Below are 20,366 nucleotides of genomic sequence, written 5' to 3'. Positions count from 1 at the left end.
AGTCTTCAAACATAACAGTGAGTAATATAACTGCTGGAAGCATACATTAGCCTTGACAACGAATCTCCAAAAATGGGGAATCTCTAAAAGGGGGAATCTCTAAAACTGGGAATCTCTAAAAAGGGAAAATTTCTAAAATGGGGAATCTCTGAGACCGGGAAAATTAAGCGAAATCTGATCTGTTGATTTTAATGACAAGCATCCGTTTTACGCACAGAAATCAAGGCTATGAAATGACGGCTATTAAAATATTGGCTTCCGTGATGAACGTTACCGTAAAAGTCCTGGCCCCAGTTGTTCAAACGATGGATAGCGCTATCCACTCGATAAATCACTATCTAGTGGATAAGTAAATTTTAAAGCGAAACCAATTGCGCTATCCCCTGGTTAGCGATTTATCCGGTGGATAGCCGGCGCTATCCATCGTTCTTGCATCGATCAAATTACCACACTAACTAAAGGATTAATGTAGAACAAACAATCGAGTGGTCATCCCCCCTGTACTTGTTATTCGTGGATTTCGAGAAAGCCTTTGATTCTCAGGATAGGGAGGCTATGTAGAGGATTCTTCGTCACTACAGTATACTTAATAAAATCATCAACATGCTTAAGGTTCAGTACCAGGGCTTTACTTGCCAAGTGCTTCATGGAGGAACTATGACCGAGCCCATCGAGGTCAAGACCGGTGTGAGACAGGGATGCCTTCTTTCGCCGTTGCTGTTCCTCGTGGTACTTAACTGAAACGCATACGAGGGTAAACATTTAGGACTCGAGTGGTCACTGACCCAACGCCTGGAGGACTTGGACTATGCTGACAATTTTTACTTACTAACACATCGACTGGCTGATATGAAAGTGAAAGGAGAAAGATTACAAGAGACTGGTGGTCAGGTAGTGCTCAAAATCAACATCCAGAAAGCAAAGGAGATGCGAATTGGCGTGAAGCAACAAGAACCATTAAAACGTCATGGGGAAGATGTTGAAAGAGTGTCCGAGTTCACTTATTTGGGAAGCATCATCAATGAAACTGGCGGAACTGACGAGGACGTAACAGCCAGGGTAAGGAAAGCGCAATCGACATTCTCGATGCCTATGCCTGTGTGGAAGGAAAAATGTGTTAGATTGCACACAAAGCTCAGGATTTTCAACACGAACGTGAAGTCCACTCTATTGTATGGAGAAACCTGGAGATCGACGAAACTACTGATCAAGAAACTGCAGACATTTATCAACAAGTGTCAAAGGAAGAGCCTGAATATCCGTTGGCCAGAGGTCATTTCAAACGAAAAACTACGGGGAAGGACACATCAGAGTCGTATAGAATAAAGCATCAAGAGAAGAAAGTGGAAATGGATCGGGCATACGTTACGGAAGCCTGAGAATAACATCACCAGTTCCGCCCTCGAGTGGAATCCTCAGTGGTTCAGAAGAAGAGGCTGCCCAAGGCAATCGTGGAGGCGGATTGTGCAAGATGAGCTCGCCAAGAAGAATATCACTTTGGTTAGAGGCAAAGAGAACTGCCAAAAATAGAGTCAGGTGGAGGTCCATGGTTGACGCCCTATGCTCTCTATTTGGAGCGAAGATAGCCTAATTCATTTAATTCATCGTTTGAACAACTGGGGCCTGAGCTGTACTTAATTTTTTTTTCACAATAACATTTTCTGCGTGTTTTCCCAGGCCTTCAGCGTGATACTTGGTTAAAAACACGGCTCCAAAGGTCCGTTGACCTATCACTTCTTGGCCGACTAGGTCTTTTGGAAGCTTGCCACCGAAATCGGCCAACCAGCAAATCCGTCAAGCTTTTTCCTTTTACTGGCAAATGCTAAGGAAAACTCAGCCATGTTGACTTCACATCAACTCGGCTGAGAAAAGACAAAACATTGCCTGTCGCGAAAATATATTTTCCATGGTTTTCCCGCCATCTCTAACATCATTGGGAGAATTTAGCATTTCTTTAATTGGTTTTTCATGCTTTTCGTCATGCACTGCTCAAATTTCCCCATTATGTGTTTGTGTGCGAGTGAACGGTGAGGTATCCATCAAAGTGAGTACCACACAATTAAGAGTATTAAGGAAATGACTCGATAAGTTAACTATATGAAAAACGAGGATGCTTTGGATTCTGCATAATCGCATCACTACTGAATTTAATTAAACACTGTTGCGTGAATTGGCCCAATTGCCACAATTCTATTTGCAGACAGCCAATTTAATTATTTTTTATTGTACTCCATAGGATGCCTTGCGGATCGTGGGTGTAAAAATCGGCTAGTTTAACACCGCAATAAAGGGGAGTGCTATTCATTGCAAATAATTATAACTTGCTAATTTGAAAGATCGATCTGTTAGCTCGCAAAGGCCGACTAATACGAATCTATTGAAACGTTAAGGGACGCTACTTCCTTCAATAACCTAACAAATATGTTATTTTGTCGACACTGAATTGCTTAGAATATGAAGCGAAATTGCCATTGTTGTTGGCCTGTGAACACTTTGTCCTCCGCAGAGCCCCCTCTTTCATTACATGGCTAGCGGTGGAGAAAGAAGGTCAAGCGAGCCGATCGCTAAGGTCTAAGGCTTGATCACAACCTTCACTGCTGCGTCGTTTCATGGATACATATATTAAATAAATATACTGTATGTAGGGCTTGCGTTTGCAGTAAGAAGTTGCCAGTTGCTGATAGATTTCATAATGTTTTGACGCAGCGCTACCTGAAAGCCATTCATTTAGTGCCCGGTGATTGACGACTGTAACACTTTCTATGGAGTTGAAAAGATTTTAGAGATTCCCTCTTTTAGAGATTCCCTATTTTAGTAATTCTCCCTTTTAGAGATTCCCTATTTTAGAGAGTCTCCCTTTTAGAGAATCCCCCTTATAGCTATTCCCCCTTTTAAAGATTCCACCCATATAGAGATTCCCCATTCTAGAGATTCCTCCTATTTAAAGATACCCATTTTAGAGATTCCCCATTTAGTAATTCCCCCTTTTAGAGATTCCCTATTATAGAGATTCCCCATTCCTCTTTCCCGTCTCCGGTACCTCGTTCCCCGTCCCCATTTTCATATTCCTCGTTTCATTTTGGAGTTAGCCTTTCAGATTTCTTTCAGCTCTAGGATATTCGAATCGATCAAGAAACAAATAACGACTACGATGGCATTTTTTGGATAACTGAAACCACGATCATGCAAATACGAACAAACTCTCGTCACAAGTTGAAATATCAATGATTGGCCGCGTCTAGTTGGCAGGACAGCAAACACATCCCCACGCTTGATGAAATTCCAGAACAGGTTTCAATTCTAAAATCTCCGAAAATCCATATTTTACTGTGTATTTTAATTATATACTGTGCAAACCTCTAATATAATAGCTTGCTCGAATTCACATCCTTCCGTCGGCCGGCAGTTCTGTATTCGTAGCACTCCTTGCGCTCAAAACCGGTTTTGTGGCCCACTGGGGTTCACTATCGCCGTTCAACCAGTGAAATTGAGTGTTAGATTGTTTTTATTCGGAAAAAGACTGGCACTGACTACGAACACCAATCAGCGACCGTGTTCATAATCACAAATCATGGAGGTGAGATTCTCAACCGCCGTGACCAGTGGGTTTTTTCCCCTCACCACGACGGCTTCGGGGTTCGGTATCGCGGCTTCGCCGCTCATAGAGATTCACGCCAAAGAAAAAAAAAAACCGTCTGGTACCCGGGTTAGTGTAATGTCCATAAAACAAAAGAATAAAGCCAACATAACAATACCTAATTAGCAAGGATTATCGGAATAACACCGGCCTTAAGAGTCCTCATGGGCCCGATGAGGATAAGTAAGTAAGTATCGGAATAACAATGGTCTTTTGTCCTCCGCCATTTTAATCCGGTATATGAAAGTCTACCCTCTTCATTTGAGGATACCGTAAAACACGGCCGCTATGACATCACTTGAAAAACCGAGAATGGGATCATTAAAAATATCGTTGTGCTGTGCAGTCAATATAATTTGGACGCGTGCAAATGCATGTAAGTCGTAAAACGAACAGGCAAATGGAAAATGTTTTGCTGTTGGTTTGGTAAGAGCAAGAGAGTACACGCCATTGCCACCATGTTGGTGGACGAAAACAAAAGATCTCTCATTAGCTTCTTTTGTTCGTTCACCAGAAGTCGTACCTTTCTCTATTGTTATTGATGTCTGTAGATCTTACCATTCATTTTCTTTTTTTACTTTCTTGGCTTTAAAGAGACTTATTTTAGGGTTTTAATTTGTTCTAGTATGCGTCAGTACGTGTATTTTTAGAGATCTTCAAGTTTCAGCGCACTTGTCGTGAGTTCTCGAGGTGTGATGTGTTTTGAGCCGATGACACACGGTTCAACACCCTGCAACATTTGTTGCTCAACAAATGTTGAACCATGTTGCACAGACGTGTTGAACGGAATAGAGCTGATCTCTATTTTCGTTCAACATCGTTCAACAACGTTCAACGTGTTGAATGGCATATTTCAACATTAAACATTGCATGACACACTGCTCAACATTTGTTGAACAACAGCTGCAACATTTTGTTGATAAACAAATGTTGAACCGTGTATTACCGGCTTTAGGTCCACGAATTAAGGATCAAAAATTATGTTTCAGATATGGCGAGTCTTGAAAACGTCCTTCGGGAATCAGTTGTGCAGGGAAATCCTCGCACTCACAGACCCTGGGGAAAAATACTTGTCATAGTTGAGGGCGTTTACAGGTAAAAGAAACTTAATATTGAAACTGTTCCGTTGGATACATATAAAGAAGAAAAAAACTTTATCTTAACGTTGCCGGTTACACTAAGCAATGTTTCTTGCAACCTCTTTTTTGGTGATCACATGACGTTAAACGAACATGTTTCATTGGCTGGTGCCTCAAACCTTTGGGACACAACTTGCAGGACAGATGTTACACCACGCAATGTCTTTGCAACGTTGGGTAAAGCGTTGCGAAAACTATAACTTTTTTCCACAACGGTTTCTGCTACTTGTCTCGCGACGTGTTTGGCCCTTGCAAAGTATGTTACTTGGGACAATGTTTTGTGCAACTTGTCTCGCCATGGCCTTGCGAGACACGTTGCACGGAAAATTGCATTGTGTAACCACGCCTTTAACGTTAGAAAGAGTGGTGAACGCATCGCAAAGATTGCCAGTTGATCACCTGCTAAAACGAATTTAAAAGAGAAGAAACCCTTACGCAGCCACCCGGCAAAGGAGAGAGCTTGGATGCTCACCGCGCGAGACATCCCGAAACTCACGAATAAAGAAAATTGATCACAAGCTATGCAGATGCAAAAAACTTTCTATGGGAAAAGGGCAAACTAAACAAGGCTAACGGACCCAATCTTGATGGATCTGGACAACAGATTTGCTGAGAAGAATTCAAAATGATGCAAGGCTGATTATCTGGCTGCGATTTATCCAACATTTCTAATTTTCTCATCAGAAGTAATGTAAAAGATGAGAAATATAGGTTCTTGCTTTGGTTACATTTCTTCGAGTCTGCTCAAACCTTTAGCTTTAAACTTTGTCTCCTGTCATAGCATTGTGAGATGGTTATAGGAGTTCTGGTGGGATAAAAAGTTATGTCTTAAAATTAATGATTATTTGAAGACAATTGTCATAAAGACCTTATTCATAAATGACGCCTGTTTTATTATTCTTTTGCTAATGTGCAAATTAGCCTACCAAGCCTCATTTTAGAGCAAAAATTCTTTTTAATTCACTGTATGGCCATGGTATCAAGACTTGGTAGGCTAATTTGCGCTTGGACAAAAGAATTATAAATTGACCGTCATTTATGAATAAGGTCTATATCACCTCGATCTGTCACTCATCATAACCAGACCTATCATCAAAAATCGAAGTCAAAGTGTGAAGCGGTATAGGTGATGTACTTACGGTTTGCACTTTTAAATTTAGTATGGAAGGATCCGTCGTACGGTTGCCTGAGGTGGTGGCTCTCAAAAACAAATACAAGGCGTATCTCTATTTGGACGAGGCACACAGTATTGGCGCCATGGGTCCAAACGGAAGGGGGGTCACGGATTACTTTGGGGTGGACCCTGCTGATGTCGATATTATGATGGGGACATTAACCAAGAGCTTTGGAGGAGCGGGAGGTTACATTGCTGCAACACAGGTGACCTTTGAATGTTGAATTTACTATCTTACCTTACGTTTCAGTGATTTAACTTATAGGATAACTGAAAAATACCTAAGAATGGCAGTGGGTGGTCTTTGGCCCAATTGGTCCGGTGTTGTGTTTGGGTGAGGGCGTTTTGGGTTAAAGCACGCTCTAACTGGGTGTGCTGTCACTGGGAACCAAATCCACATTTTGACTGAATAGCCAACTGTATGCCATCTTCCAATTAGATTTCACCTTCCACGCTTCGTTTGGAGGCCTGTTTTCTAATAATAATAATAATAATAATAATAATAATAATAATAATAATAATAATAATAATAATAATAATAATAATAATGATAACTTTATTTGAAGTCGAATCCATGAGGGAGCGTTTACACAATCTCCCTAGGAAAAAACCCTTGTGTTAAAACGCTCGACGAAAGCAAGAAAAAGATAACATAAACAGCATCAAATATTTTGTAGACTATACCTGATATTAAAAATAGAAACATGTCCTAGAAGTATGGAAATATACACAAACACAGATAAGGTTATAATTAAAAACAATTCATACACTGGCATTCTGTAAACTTTACAGGCAATGATTTGATGGCAATGATTTGATGGTAACTGATAACTGGTTCCACAAGTGGGCAATCATATACTAAAAGGGGTTGTTCATTACAAGGCTGTTATATGGAGGCTGCACAAGACTTAAATCACCCTTACCTTGTAAAAATATACACAGCCACACAAGCTCCAAGCCACAGGCCACAGAATATAAATAAAGGTTCTTGGTTATCATTTTCTTTGTTTTGTTGTCAATCCAGGATTCTGTCTCCGACAGTTCCTGTGTTTACATTGGGCCATTTCCAAATTGCTGTTTGTTTCGGTTTCGAAGTGAGTCTTGGTGCTCAATTCTTGTAAGGGAAATGGTTTTGATTTGCATAATAATACGCAACTCATTTCCATTTGAATAGTTGTGTACCAGAACTCGCTTTGAAACTGAGACATGTAGCAACTCGGAAATGGGCTATTGACACTGGTGGCATGCACTTCGATTCAAGTGAAATTACCAGGGAGTAGTGGTTATCTGACAATCTCATGTTCATATATGCTGTCAAGACATTTATTAATCGATGACGATTCGGGGATACTCGGAGAAAAATTCGAGTTTTCCTTTGCAGCAGGAGTCGACCACGACCTTCCGGTTACTAGTTTGGGTGCGCTACCACTGAGGTACAGGAGAGACTACTGAGTCTGTCCTGTAGCTCAGTGGTAGACCATCGGAGTTAGTATTCGGAAGATCATAGGTTCGACTCGGATTTTTTGCGAGTATCTCCGAGTACCCCTGTGGTAGACCATCCGAACTAGGAATCGAAAGTTCGTAGGTTCGACACCTGCAAAGGAGCACTCGGATCTTTTCCGATTATCCCCGAGTCATCATCTGGTGATAAATAAATCACTTCATTTCATTAACCGGGGTTAACATATGACATCCCTTTCAGTACACTATGCTGTTTTCATGACACAGGAAATAGTTGACCATATCAGAGGTTGTTCCCATAGTGCAGCCTATGCGTCTTCCATGTCAGCGCCTGTTGCAATGCAAGCTATTTCATCTATGAGAATAATCATGGGTGAAGATGGTACAGATGAAGGTTAGTTATATAATAGTGGCTGGAAATTGTTTAATCACTGAAACACGAGCTATGTCTCCTTCTTGTGTTTAATGGCAGAAAGTGGTTTTGAACCAGTTTCCAAGGACGCGACGCGCTAAATAATTAGTGGGTGTGCATTGAAAGTACATCTTCGTTGTATCAACTATGTTAAGTCATATACTAAATCGTTAATAGATTTCCTCCGTCTCCATTTTTCAGGAAAAAAAAGACTGACAGCTTTGGCCGAAAACAACAAGTAAGAAAAAAATACTTCAAAAATTTGATTGCAGCCGTTTGAAACCACTGGCGCGATATCTGTAAAGATTTTACCCACCAATTGTAGATGTAGATGCAGATGTAGATGTAGATGTAGATGTACCGTAATACGGTTAACTAGCATACTTGCGATTTGGAGATTGAAAAGTATGTAGCTACCAATGCTATATTGAGTAAGTATGTGAAGTAAAACTTTCAAAAACAGGCCTCCGTCACGGCTTAATTAAATTTTTCAAAAGAACATTTTTGAGGCCGGAGATTGTCTGTAGAGGAGCTTATTGTGGGAGGAAATTTAAAGTTTGCGTTTAAAACTCGACTATCCTTTTAAATGGCGGGAACGTTGTGTTCGCAAATCTTAAATCTGTAAATGACAATCTTCGATCTAACCATGAGAAATTAATGGTATTTTTAATCCCTCTGAACATGCTAATAGCACAACAGGCTTGATGAACTGGATTCGAATTTATGGGTCCGTGATGATTTCCACTCCACCGCTCACTGGTCTAGTGCGCGCTCTTTCATCGATCATTTCAAGTTCATTCCGCAATTCTTATGTATGAAATGTCGCATTTGGCAAAAAAAAAAAAAAAAAACACGTTTCATTCATCACTGACAGGATAAAATTTGACCTCGGAAGCGACCTGATAACGCTCCCAGTTGACTGGATAGCGCAGTTGGTAGAGCAGTGCAGATCAATCACGTGGTCATGGGTTCGAATCCTGTTCAAACCTGGATTATTTCAGACAGGCTTCCTTTGCAACTCCTCAAATTACGTATCTCACAGAGATGATTTTTGCAACTTTCATTACATGGACCTAGAATAATCGCAAAAGATGAATGTTACCATTTGACTCAAAAGAAATGAAAACGGATCACAAATAGCGAGTCATTTGACAGTTATCCGTTTTCTTGCTAATTGGTAATGCGAACCTTTGTGGAAAGTTGAGTCCTAATACACTTGTTTGATAAGTAAACGAATCGCTAGGAATAGGTTAGTTTAAAATTATAGAGAAACTGAAAATAGAGTCGAAAAAATTGTCTCTTTCATGTCTTTTTCATCAATGAAAAGGGAAATTCCCCCTGACCTCGATTTTATTCGTCTTTTCTGGCGCAATTTGTAAAAGATTCACGGAATCGAAAGCATAATTTGAAAATGGTATGGAGTTGTATTTGAAGGTGAAACAAGTTTGTTTGAACGTTTTCCACAACAGAAGGGGAAAAAAAGGATATATTTGAGAGAGCACGACCAAACTATTATCTTTTCTCCAGCGCTACCCTTATAGACAATCACCATACCGAAAACAAAAACTGCATTTATTTTTTAAATAGCTTCTTCGCGTTTGACAAAAAAAAGATGAAAGAGATGGTTTGAAGTGATTGACGTCACTAGTCTTAGTCTCCTCGTTTTTGCCTTACTCGGACAAGATGGGGTCCTTTTTGAAGCATTCTTTCAAAAAACCTGACAGAAAATTGCGAACCATTTAAAACCAATCTCAAAACAATCTTTCAAAGTTGTTCGCTGTAAAATGTATTAATTGATTTTCAAAAACGTTTTGGAAAAAATTTAAATGCATGACCTGCCACAAGAAGTTGAGTTATTAAAAGCTTAAATGATCGTAAAATGATATATGAAAGGGATCATATATTGAACTTCGGATATGAACTCAAGTGAAGCTATGCTCCTCGCAGTTATGAACTGAAGTTTAGTATTAGCGTAGAGAAACCTAAAAAACTAGGACTTTAACGAGGTTTGAGCCCGTGATCTCACGGTTCCGGTGCGACGCTCTAACCAACTGATATCATTCACATCCTCAATTTGAATATACGATCCCTTTCATGCGTCATTTCGTTCATTGAGTCATTCATCATGGGGACATTTGAACGTGTAAATGACCGACTCCCAACGTCAGTGGCTTCATAGCGTTCAAACCCCGTTGAAGTCCTGAATTTTTCAGGCTTCTCTGCGCAAGTGCTAAAATTGCGTTGATAACTGCGAGGATCATAGCTTCACTTAAAAACTTTAGCCCTGAAATCACTTGTAATAACACCTCGATTTTGTCTCAGTTATTTTAGACGGCGGATTCAAGAAATTGGTTTCACTGTTTTTGGTCATGATGCGTCACCAATTATTCCTGTGGTTACCTATTCCGTAACCTGGTCTAGGTAAGTGGAAACAAGACTGAGTTGTCTGTAAATACATGGGCAATTTTATGTCGACTCACTTGGCTATCACAGTACAATTATTATCCTGAGGATAGAAAGATTGTTAGAAGTGATTAAGTTTTACGCATATTTTATAATGCTGTGTATAGCCTTTCAGTCGTTATGCCTTTACCGTATACCTTGCAGGCTGAGTTTATTTGCGAAATAAATATAGATTACTTCATGGTTGGTGACTGCGTACGATTCTTATTCACGAATTGTGGAAAGATCGCTTAAACGAACGAGTGATCGAAGCGAACGAGTGAGGTTAACGCCGGATCCTTCACAACGAGTGAGTAATAAAAATCGTACAAACGAGCCAAATAAGAAGTAACTTTATTGTGAGGATCAACCACTGAACAAAAGCCCCAACCATATAGCAAAACATTTATGAATAAAAGAAATCTCTACCCTCCATACTTAACGGATAAGTATTTAAAGTGACCTCATTTCGTGCTCCGTTTTGAATTCACAATTCAGAGGGATAAAACTTAGACCCGATCTAGTGTTGTCTAGTTAATTTTATTGCATTTTAGTTTAAAACTTTATGGTTCGGCCTACTTCTTCTCACCTGTGGTCACAGTCAGTAATAAACGTGTTAACTCCCAATTTTTTTCACGAAAATTTGTCTTTTTAGTGCACTTTTCCTTGAACTGGCCAGGAGGAAAATAGCCACTGTTCTTGTTGGGTTTCCCGCTGTTGCCTGTTTGACTCAGTTCCGCTTCAGGTTCTGTCTGTCAGCTGCACACACACGTGAAATGCTGGACGAGGTACTCATCTTGAGAAAGCCTTTTGATATCGAATATATCGGGGAATCTGTGGTTACTTTTTTGACTCGTTAGCTCAAGGCTATCGTTTTCTAATCCATCAGCCGAGAATAAATATATCTTATTAGTATCACCCAGCTAGTGGACTAATGCAAATCCTGCATTTTGATTGGCTACACTACTAGAGGACTATTAGTAATAGTCCTCCAGTAACGAAAAGCGTGATGCTTTCTTTTGTTTTATTCCCAAACAAATATTTCTTCAACTTGCATTTGCTAACTTTATTATTGCCTTTTCTGTCCGGCTAGTTGGGTGATACTAAACAATTAGACCCTTCGCCCTCAAGGGCCACGGGTCTAATTGTTAATTAGATGTTTTGGTGTGTAGTATCGCTGAGTATTTTTACGAGTTGTGCTGTATTTTGACGAGCCCCGCTAGGGCGAGTGAAAATACAAACAACAAGTTTTTTATTATCCAACTTTCTTGCACTAAATTTTTAGCATTTGAAATGTAAACAACCGAGAACGTGTGACAGATTTGCGCGTGCGGGGAAACGTCAGCAACTAAACTAGTCAAACCGGTTCTCTACTGTACAATAACCAAGAGCGTTTACCATTTTGTCAACAAAAACCGAAAATTCCGTTTGGAAGTTCAAATGGTACAGCTCATTCCATCGGAAAGTTTCCGAAAAAGATGGAAATCCTCAGGCGTATTCCTCTTTTCTCGTTCCAACCGAAATGACCTGAAAAATCCTGTACCATTTGTAAACTCCCTCTCGACCCGGTTCACTTCGGCCTCTTTTCCCGCCATTCGACGCTGCACATGCAGCCGCCATTTTGATTTGCTATTGGTTTCTTCTAGCCGCAAGACACTCGGGCACCATAACGGTCATTCCATTCCAACCGGATTCCGTGCAAATGGTAAACGCCCCAAGTGTCAAATAACTAACTGTACAAGATCGTGGAATATTTGTACTCGTTTCGTGCGTTTCCTGTACAATAACTAATACAATTGGATAATAAATTAATGTACTGGGTATTTAAACGGTGCACTACATAATGAGCTATTTCTGAGCATTTGAAAGCGATATACCAGATAATCTCTCAGCAATGATATCGATATCGATTGCAATATGGCCGCATCCCAGTTTGACAGCGATACACGCAAATTATTAACTATCACGGATGTTTATGGACTTCAACAACTCATGACAGAACCAACAAGAATAACCGAAACTTCTGCAACATTGATTGATTTAATTTTTACTAACTGTCCTGACAAGGTGTTATGCTCAGGTGTGCGTCATATTGGCATTAGCGATCACAGCATGGTCTATGTCTATCGAAAATTAGCCATTAATGGACAGAGTAAGGGTCACACTAATATAACCTATAGGAATTTTCGAAGTTTTGACCGTGATAAATTTCGTAGCGATGTTGCATCTCAAGATTGGGATCACATAAACAATTCTTCCAATCCAAATGATGTGTGGAATGAATGGAAGGAATCCTTTTTGGCTATTGTTAACAAGCACGCTCCATTGAGAACCACTCGTGTTCGCGCGCGGGGTTCCCCATGGATTACTTCTGAGCTTAAAAAACAGATGCACGATCGAGATATTTTGAAACTCAGAGCAATTAGATCAAAAAATCCTAATGATTGGGTTCACTTTAAAAGACAGCGGAACAAAGTCAATAGTGCGACTAGGCTAGCGAAGCAAGTTTATTATCAAAATATGCTAAACGAGCATAAGGGTGATTCCCGCAAAACCTGGCAGATCATCAATGAGCTGTCTTCCCGAAATTTCGTGGAAACGTCTGTGAAACAACTGAATGTAAATGAGCAATCAGTAACAGCTCCAGCAGAAATAGCGCACGAATTTAATCGTTATTTTGCTACCATTGGCCCGAAACTTGCTAGTGATATTCCTTCTTCAGATGGCAACAGCTATCTGAATTATCTCACTAGCACGGATAAGGAGTTTCAGTTCCGCCCAACCTCCACAAATGAAGTATTTTCACTGCTGAATAAACTGAAAAAATCAAAGGCAGTCGGCCTTGACAAAATTTCTTCTCGACTTATTCGTGAATGCGCGGATCTTATTTGCAAACCGCTGTGCTATATTTTCAATCAGTCATTAAATGTAGGTGTGTTCCCAGACGACTGGAAGTGTGCACGGGTCACTCCACTATTCAAACAAGGGGAACGTGATGACCTAAACAATTACCGCCCAATTTCCGTTATCCCGGTTATAGCCAAAGTGTTCGAAAGAATAGTTTATAACCAATTATATGCGTACCTAACAAAGCATAACGTAATATGTAAATGCCAATCTGGTTTTCGCTCTATTCATTCCACCGTTACGGCTTTACTTGGGGCTACGGATACTTGGGCTTACAACATTGACCGAGGAAAAATAAACGCTGTTGTTTTCCTAGACCTAAAAAAAGCTTTTGATACGGTTAATCACGAGATCCTTTTATCTAAATTAAATAATTACGGCATACATGGCATTTCTTACAACTGGTTTAAGTCCTATTTGGACAACCGCACTCAAAAGTGTTCTATTAATGGATCACTTTCTAAAACTTGCTCACTAAGTTGCGGCGTCCCTCAAGGGACTATTTTGGGTCCATTGTTGTTTTTGCTATATATCAATGATCTGCCAAACTGTCTAACGAATTGTATGCCATGGATGTACGCAGATGACACCCACCTAACATATGCGAGTGACAATACAGGCGACATAGAATCAAGACTTAACCATGATCTAGAAAATGTTAAAAAGTGGTTGATAGCAAACAAACTTACCCTGAACATGAGAAAAACCGAATTTATGCTGATTGGATCAAGGCAGAGGTTGTATGCTCTCACAAATCCTCCAATTCCCGAGATTAATGGTGCTCCTATCACTCAAGTTTCTGTTGCTAAATCCCTGGGCGTGCTTATTGATAATAATCTTAACTGGAGTAGCCATGTCGATAAACTGACAAAGAAAGTAGCTTCTGGAATTGGAGCCCTCAAACGTATAAGGCATCTCGTTCCTCAGACGACATTGCGCTCTATTTATCACGCTTTACTTCAACCGCACTTTGACTACTGCAATGTCGTCTGGGGAAACTGTGGTATCACGTTACATGACAAATTACAAAAACTGCAAAATAGAGCAGCCAGAGTTTTGACCTTCTCTAATTTTGATGCAAATGCTAGCGAGCTATTCAAAATTTTAGGCTGGAAAAATCTAGTTAGCCAGCAACAAATTGCGCTGGCCACAATGGTCTATAAGTGTCTTCAGGGGCTAGCACCGGAATATCTATGTTCTAAATTTACAAACCGCGAATCTGTTTATAGTTTAAGAGACTCTGAAAGAAAGCTTAATGTTCCGTTTCCACGGACAAATTATTATAGAAACAGCTTCAGCTATAGAGGTGCTACTGTCTGGAATAGCTTACCCCTCAAAGCGAGACAAGCAGAGTCTCTTGGGCTTTTCAAAAATCTGATTAAAGACATATTTTAGTATAAAGCACGGCATTCATGGAAAGCAGCTTTAGAATTAATATAGTATTATAGTAATTGTATTTTATTGTAATCATTTTAAAATTTTACCTTTTGTAATTTAGATTTTAGCATTGTTTGTAATCTTAGCTGATGATTTTACCGTGCATAAATAATAAAATATCATATCATAATAATAAATATCAAATAATAATAATAATAATAAAATATCATGCCTTGAAAATTCGCATCGCCAACTATTTCGGCTATGCGCCCGCGTAACGTAAGCGGTTTCTTAGAAATCTAATTCTCGAAATGGCGTCAAATTTTACAAAGAAATGTATGGAGAGGTTTTAAATATTTCGAAAAAGTGCACTAAAACTTGCAGATGGAACATTTGCCGGAACGGGATGCCATTATAACGACTGTTGTCTGTGTTCTGCTGTAAAAAATATAACTTCAGGCCAAAAAAAGACCCTTCATTTTTCCTATGCTTTGTTTTGAGGTGAGCGACCCCTTTAAGCCTTACAAAAGCTGGCAAATATACGAAAATCCCTGGAATTAAAGACAGATACCAGTGTTCCTGTGCTTGGTTCTTCACTTGCCGGAGTGGAGACCCATAGTTGACTCTGTTCTTGACCCTAACCCAAAATATGAAGTCAGCAGCGAAATGTTTGATCCGTCCTTTTTCCCTTTCAAAGAACGCAAAAAACCGATAAACCAAAGTCCACGTTAAAACTGTAAAATCCCTTGTTTTCGAATAACGATATCTTGGCTGTCTTTTGTCCAAATTTCTCGCAAAAACCATCGTTTGAAAGCTAATTTTGTGAACTTCATTCTTCGAAGCAAGTTATTTTTCTCAGCGGTTTTGGTATGGGCCAAACTTTAGTAGATATAAAAAACATATTCCGTACCTCGCGTCGCAGCGATATGAGCCCGCTGATACAAGAAGAAGAACAGCGGAAAAAGTCATTTCACGTAAGTCGCGCTGAATTGTCGTGACCGGAATAGTTGGCGATGGAAATTCTACGAAGAATGTATGAGAACATTAGCTGCTTTGCCTACCAAGCATTTATCAGTATTTGATGGCTAATAACTGGCTCGTTATCAAAGCTAAAAGGCTTAAAATTAAACATTTAACAAGTGCCAGGAACCCATGACCCGGAGCCTACAACTCTACTGTGTTCGTCTAACGGCGTTTTCACAGACCTATTTATTTTTAGATTGAATTTCTCGCGAATGAAACTCCCACAGGAGCCCGATGACCAATTACAAGAAATTAAGCTGGCGTCATAGGGTCACCGAACCGGAACTGCCTTTGTTTTTTGACCTAATTCGCGGGAAGAGCTAGTTTAAAAATAAACCTACTCGTGAAAACGCCGTTTCACAGACGCTGTATGGAAGTTGCACGCTCCAGATGGGCTCCTGCAAGTGCTTCCCTTTTGAAGTCAATTTGTAAATACCATAACTCCTTCTGTGTGCAAACCCGTATGTCAGCGGTAACAAAATGTAAACAATGACGTCAGCAAAGATTTCCTATTTGTAATTAAAGTGCGCCAACTGCTAATTCACTGCACCAGTATGAGGTTTCAGTCCGCATGCGCACGGCCTACTTGACAAGGTTGTCGAAAGCTCAGTCACTGCTTCTTTGCTCATTGGGCAACTTCTATTCCGTAATGTTGCTTGTAAAACTTGTGACCTTAATGTGCATCGTTCCTAATGTAAATCTCCCCATCCAAAGCAATCATGTCACATTGTTACTCAGAATTTCGCTTTTTTTTGTGCCGTGCAAGCCAAATAAACTTGGCAGAATTAGTAGTAATTTAAACCCACGACCGTGATGTGAGAGGCATGGATCTATTCTTGATTTTACGTCACAAACTGCTGTGCATTCCTGTTTTATGAGAAATTTTGCATTTCAAAGCAGTTTGTGACATAAAATTGACAATAGACCCACGACTCTCACATCACGGTCGTGGGTCTAAATTTCCACTAGTTTTGACTTTAAAAACTGCGCGTCTTGCCCGGCAGATAAAAAGCGAAATTTTGAGGTAAGAATCAGGTAAGGAAAGGAACTTTATTTAAGGGTCTAGTCGTTGTAGAGCTGGAGAACTAATTGGGGACACTGTAAACTGAAATCAACAATTAACTCAAATCAAGTCAAAATTTTGTTTTTGAGGAGAGGGGAAAACCGGAGTACCCGGGAAAAAACCTCTCGAAGCAAAGAACCTATCTACTCAACCCACATATAACCCCGAGTAGGCGGAATCGAACCTAGGCAACGTTGGTGGGAGGCGAGGGCTCTCACCACTACGCCATCCCTGCACACCCTTGTAACACAGGTTTGCTTTTGGAGGGGAGATTAATTTGTGGACGAAAAATATTTGAGTTTAGGTGCACTTTAAGCAGAATATATGGCCCCATTATTGTTTCAGCTTTTGATAATCGCTAAAGTTAAAACCAAGAGAATATGGGACGAGAGAGCAAATCCTTCACATGTGGCCCTATTCCGATGAAAATTATTTGAAATCTAATAACTCTGTGACAACATCTTATTGGTCAGTTAGAGCGAAAGTGGATCGAGCGGTCATGGGAACAACAGAACAGTCTAAAAATAAATTTCAAATAATTAACAATTATTCTATGAACGCGCGTTGGATATGAAATGGTAAATAGCCAACAAGACGCGTAGCGCCGAGTTGGCTATAACCAGTGTCATATCCAAGCGAAAATAGAATAATTGTTTTATTAAATTCCTTAAACTCCAAAAGTTTGGAAGTACGAAATCCGAGCGAAAAAATCAAGAAAATCCGAAAGAAATCGAAAAAACTTGATGAAGATGGGATGTTGTGCCTTTTCGCGTACTTCTAATCGTCGGAATTGATCCAAACTTTCCGTAAGGTTTTTTTTTCCTTTATTCAAAGAGAAATTTAGCTTAGCGACGCTTAGCGCAATCAATTGCTATATAAGGTCAAACTAAGGTATATGAGCGGATACCGAGATTAAGCGAACTAATCAGAGCACGAGAAATCATTAACCGAGGTTGAAAATTTAATAATATTATCATTTGTTAAGTCTCTTACCTCAAATCCTCTTGTTAACGAATACGAAGATAACGATGTATCGCACAATTCCCTCTATTAGCAAAATAATTAAAGATTTCTCCAACAGATTACAGATTGTGGGTGACCGTATGTCGTATCTGGAACGTATTCAGCTCGGCTCAGAATATTTAACTCTTACACGTAACTGGATAGGGTCTAACTTTTTTTATCTTATTAAATTTTCTGTAGGTTCTAGATGCGATGGATGAAATAGGAGACCTTGTGTTCGCAAAGTTCGGAAAACAACATAGAAAAGAACTTTAGATTCGAGAACAACCACAAAAAGGTTAACGCTACTAAGCTAAGCCTATTATGCTTAGAAGCATATGAATTTTGGGAGAATCGGGGAAATCGAGTAAAATAAAAAAGGGGGCACGCAATGCGTGCAATTAGGTAGGACTCTATAATGATTCGATGGTTTTTCTTTTACAAAAACTAATGTAATTTTTTAGTTCAGTTTTGGTACAGTGTAGAGAAGTGTTCGGTGTCCGTCCTTTCATTTATTTGTATTGCTGAGGGGTTGCGTCATGAAACAATTTTATGTTAATAACCTATTAGTTTGAACCTTGTTTCGAGAAAAATATACTTACCTTTGCGAAAGAGCTTAATTAAAAGATGTATTTCTCAAAAGGCATATTATCTTTTGTTCGATGTTGTTTACATTTGTCTTTTTTTCTCCATTAGTATCGGCTATAAAAATCGGATTAATAATATTTGCACTCCAAATTTGGACATAATAGGCTGCCATAGCAACAGTTATTCGCATGTTTAGTTAAAAGTTAACTGTTGACAAAAAATCAAAGGCTTAAAACTTGGGTCACTTACTGTTTAGCAACAAAGTTTTGAAATCCAAAGAAAAATAAAAATTGATATTTTGGTCATAGTAGCACTCTAAAAACAAAATATAGCGTGTTTTCAGATGGCATTCCCGTTGCTGTGGTAACCTATTATGTCACAACAATGAGCGCATCTTGCTACACTATAACTGTTGTTTTATACGGTACTATAACTTCGCAGTTGCACTCCCCTGGGGCATGTCACTGCGCATGCACCCAACTGACAACGAATGGATGACGCCTCACATTAAGGAAAAGATACACGAAGACAAAGATCCTTTGTATAAATACGCACACAGGTTGCAAAGCTCATTTCTAATGCGAAACGTAGATTCTATAAAACAAAGGCCATGCAGAAAGCAACATTTTTCTAATCCATTCAAGCAATGGTTCACTCTGAGGCGTCGAAAATCTATCTACAACTCCAACTGCACAAACGTAAGGAATATCTTCAAATTGTAGATGCTCAACTGCTAGTCGCGTTCTCTGCACCTGGGAAAATCGTAAACCATCTGTTCTTTCGGTCAACATTCTACCAGAGTTCTATTTGTACCTAACATCGAGCAAGTGAGGGCCGCCTTTAAAATGATCTTTCAATCCCATTTCAGCTGCATGATGTGATGGTGCACCAGCCGGGTTCTTGAAGTAACTTCATGAAAAGCTTGCTCCTACTGTGCATGATATTTTTGGAAGTAGTATCTAACAGATAAGATATCCAACTGCTTACAAACATGCACTCATCAGCCCTGTGCCGAATGTGAAAAAACCCAACAGATGAAGGCAGCGATTTTTTGCAAAATTCAGAATCTGTTCTGCGTCGGGTTGCGAAAATATTTGAGAGGTTCTAACTGGAACGATTTGAGGGTCAGAGAAGCCCAGCACGCTTTACAGAAAAGAGACCAAGTTATTGCACTTGCTTGCATAACCCACCAATATTGACGCAATGCTTCCGAACCTTGGTAGCCCCTTTCAGACGCATTAATTGTTTTTTCCTTAGTATAGACTTTCGCCAGGCCTTCCATATCGTTAAAAAGCCTGGCTAACATGGACCCAAAGCTTTCTATCGGGTCGAATGTAGCAAGGTAACCTTCCCAGTATCCTTTCAAGAGCCGTCCCCGGTGATCACGAGGGCAAGTAGGGGTTGGGACTCTTTCCCCTATATTATTCAGTTTCGTAGCAAACGACGTCGATGATTGCAACCCACCCAAGTTGACAGTACCCTCATGCAAGCATGCAGCAGACAGCACTCAGTACCGACTATATAACGACAAACTCCGACAGTCACGTGGTCATTGGAAACCTGGTCAGCCAGCATTAAGATGAAACTGAATCCAATCAAGTAGTCGTGCTCAGGGCCCGGGAACTAGTCAAGATTAGAAGGAAGGAACTTCATGCTTTAATACTGCTCACGTCCAAAACGATCTTAGGAAATGGAACACTTATGCTGATGACGTCTTAACGGACGTATGTACAAGACCGAATCTGCTAAAGGAGACTGGCCTGCCATCTATGTTATCAAGATTTGACCCATTCTTCAGTAAGCAGCTCCCATCTAGAGTGACCTGTGAAGACTCCTCACAAAAGACTCACAAAGCTTACAGGCTGAGGTGTTTTGACATAATAGGCCTACGTAGACTAAGAGACACAATTAGACACACTAGGACATTTGGTGATGAATGGTCAAAACATTCCACAGGAAAAGGGTTCTATTGCTTATTGAAATACTGCATTACCATCTCTGTTGGAAAAGGAAAACATCTGGGAACATCGCCGGCAGACTGATTGTAACTGCCAAAAGCACCAAAACTATCTAGTCACGTCTTTCCAACATCACGTAATCCATGTCAAACTAACATTTATTTACAAAGATAGTACAAGCAA

General features: G+C 39.9%; 1 protein-coding gene across 1 annotated transcript in view; it reads left to right on the top strand.

Annotated features, from left to right (window-relative positions):
- LOC138026175 (serine palmitoyltransferase 2-like) overlaps positions 1 to 18,279 on the top strand; it is a 38,349-nt gene extending 20,070 nt beyond the window's left edge. The window contains exons 4-11 of the mRNA XM_068873393.1: positions 1 to 17; positions 4,627 to 4,732; positions 5,937 to 6,156; positions 7,679 to 7,805; positions 8,025 to 8,061; positions 10,146 to 10,244; positions 10,921 to 11,053; positions 17,839 to 18,279. The exon at positions 1 to 17 is cut by the window's left edge and continues 202 nt beyond it. Coding sequence (XP_068729494.1) covers positions 1 to 17; positions 4,627 to 4,732; positions 5,937 to 6,156; positions 7,679 to 7,805; positions 8,025 to 8,061; positions 10,146 to 10,244; positions 10,921 to 11,053; positions 17,839 to 17,913 — 814 coding nt within the window. The 3' untranslated portion in view covers positions 17,914 to 18,279. The remainder of the gene's footprint in view (positions 18 to 4,626; positions 4,733 to 5,936; positions 6,157 to 7,678; positions 7,806 to 8,024; positions 8,062 to 10,145; positions 10,245 to 10,920; positions 11,054 to 17,838) is intronic.
- The last annotated feature ends 2,087 nt before the right edge of the window (positions 18,280 to 20,366 follow it).

The sequence above is a fragment of the Montipora capricornis genome, chromosome 12 (genome assembly GCF_036669925.1).
Source record: "Montipora capricornis isolate CH-2021 chromosome 12, ASM3666992v2, whole genome shotgun sequence".
Lineage (NCBI taxonomy): Eukaryota > Metazoa > Cnidaria > Anthozoa > Scleractinia > Acroporidae > Montipora > Montipora capricornis.
This window is presented reverse-complemented; position numbering and strand designations above follow the sequence as displayed.